The following is a 972-nucleotide window of genomic DNA, read 5'->3' on the forward strand; positions in this document are numbered from 1 at the left end:
CCGCCTTGCGGGTGGGCCAGAACGAGCCAGGGCCTGGCCGGGGGTTGTTGCTTACCCCCCCACCCTGCTGCTGTCTCCCTTTTTCACCCTTCAACCTGATTTCTCACACATATTTTTGAAAGCCAGCTCCTCCCCACCCAGCCTGGCTCCCTCTCTCCCTTCTTGGTGACATCCAAGGGGGGACATGGCCTGTTCCCCGCTACCCAAATCCTCTGCTGTGACCCCGTGGCACTGCCTTGGTCCCCTCACCTTTTGAAAGCGATGTAGGCCACCAGCCCCACCACTACGGCCGCCAGGATGGAGCAGTAGACGGGGATGAGGTTGTCGGCGGTGCCGCGGCTCACCACGGGCTGCGAGCTGCCCATGACGGTGGTGACAGTGTCTGCCATGGTGCTGGGCATCACCTCGGTGTTGAAGGGGTCCCTGGTGATGGGTTCGGGGCTGTCAGAGCCCACCAGGGATGGCGTGTGTGTTGTCCAGCGCGGGTGGAGGTCTGCCAGGCAGGAGGAGAAAAGAAATGAGAATTAGCGGCATGGCCAGCCAGGCCTTTTAATGGGTAAACTGGTGAAGGGACAACGGTCTCTGTGGGGAGCTTCCTCCAAAAGCTGTGGGGTATGCTGAGGTGCAAAGCTCTGCCCCATACCCATGTCCCCAGGCTTGTCCTTGCAAGCCACCTCATCCCCTGGCCCCAGATAGCACCAGCCTCTCTGGTCCCCAGGGCCAGCCGAAGGTGTCCCGTGTCCCAAATGGCTGATGGTGCCTGGTCATGGCTGGGACTGAAGCCCAGGGATGTGGCTCAAACTGACCCCATCCACCCCACATCCACATCGGGACCCAAGCAAGGCAACGCAGCCGACTCTGCAGCTCCCACACTGCTGGGCTCATCTAGAGCTGGGATTTGCCCCTTTCCCGGCCTTCACCAGCCTGGTCCTGTTTGGGAGTGACCCGGTTCCCGCCGCACCCAGGCGTGTC

At 61.8% G+C, this 972-nt stretch overlaps 1 protein-coding gene across 1 annotated transcript in view; it reads right to left on the reverse strand.

Annotated features, from left to right (window-relative positions):
* Window positions 1-972, reverse strand: part of NGFR (nerve growth factor receptor) — a gene marked incomplete at its 5' end in the record, with an annotated part of 7292 nt that overhangs the window by 884 nt on the left and 5436 nt on the right. Inside the window, one exon of the mRNA XM_010185608.1 lies at window positions 250-493. Within this exon, the coding sequence (XP_010183910.1) occupies window positions 250-493 (244 nt within the window). The remainder of the gene's footprint in view (window positions 1-249; window positions 494-972) is intronic.

The sequence above is a fragment of the Mesitornis unicolor genome, unplaced genomic scaffold (assembly GCF_000695765.1).
Source record: "Mesitornis unicolor isolate BGI_N332 unplaced genomic scaffold, ASM69576v1 scaffold24735, whole genome shotgun sequence".
NCBI lineage: Eukaryota > Metazoa > Chordata > Aves > Mesitornithiformes > Mesitornithidae > Mesitornis > Mesitornis unicolor.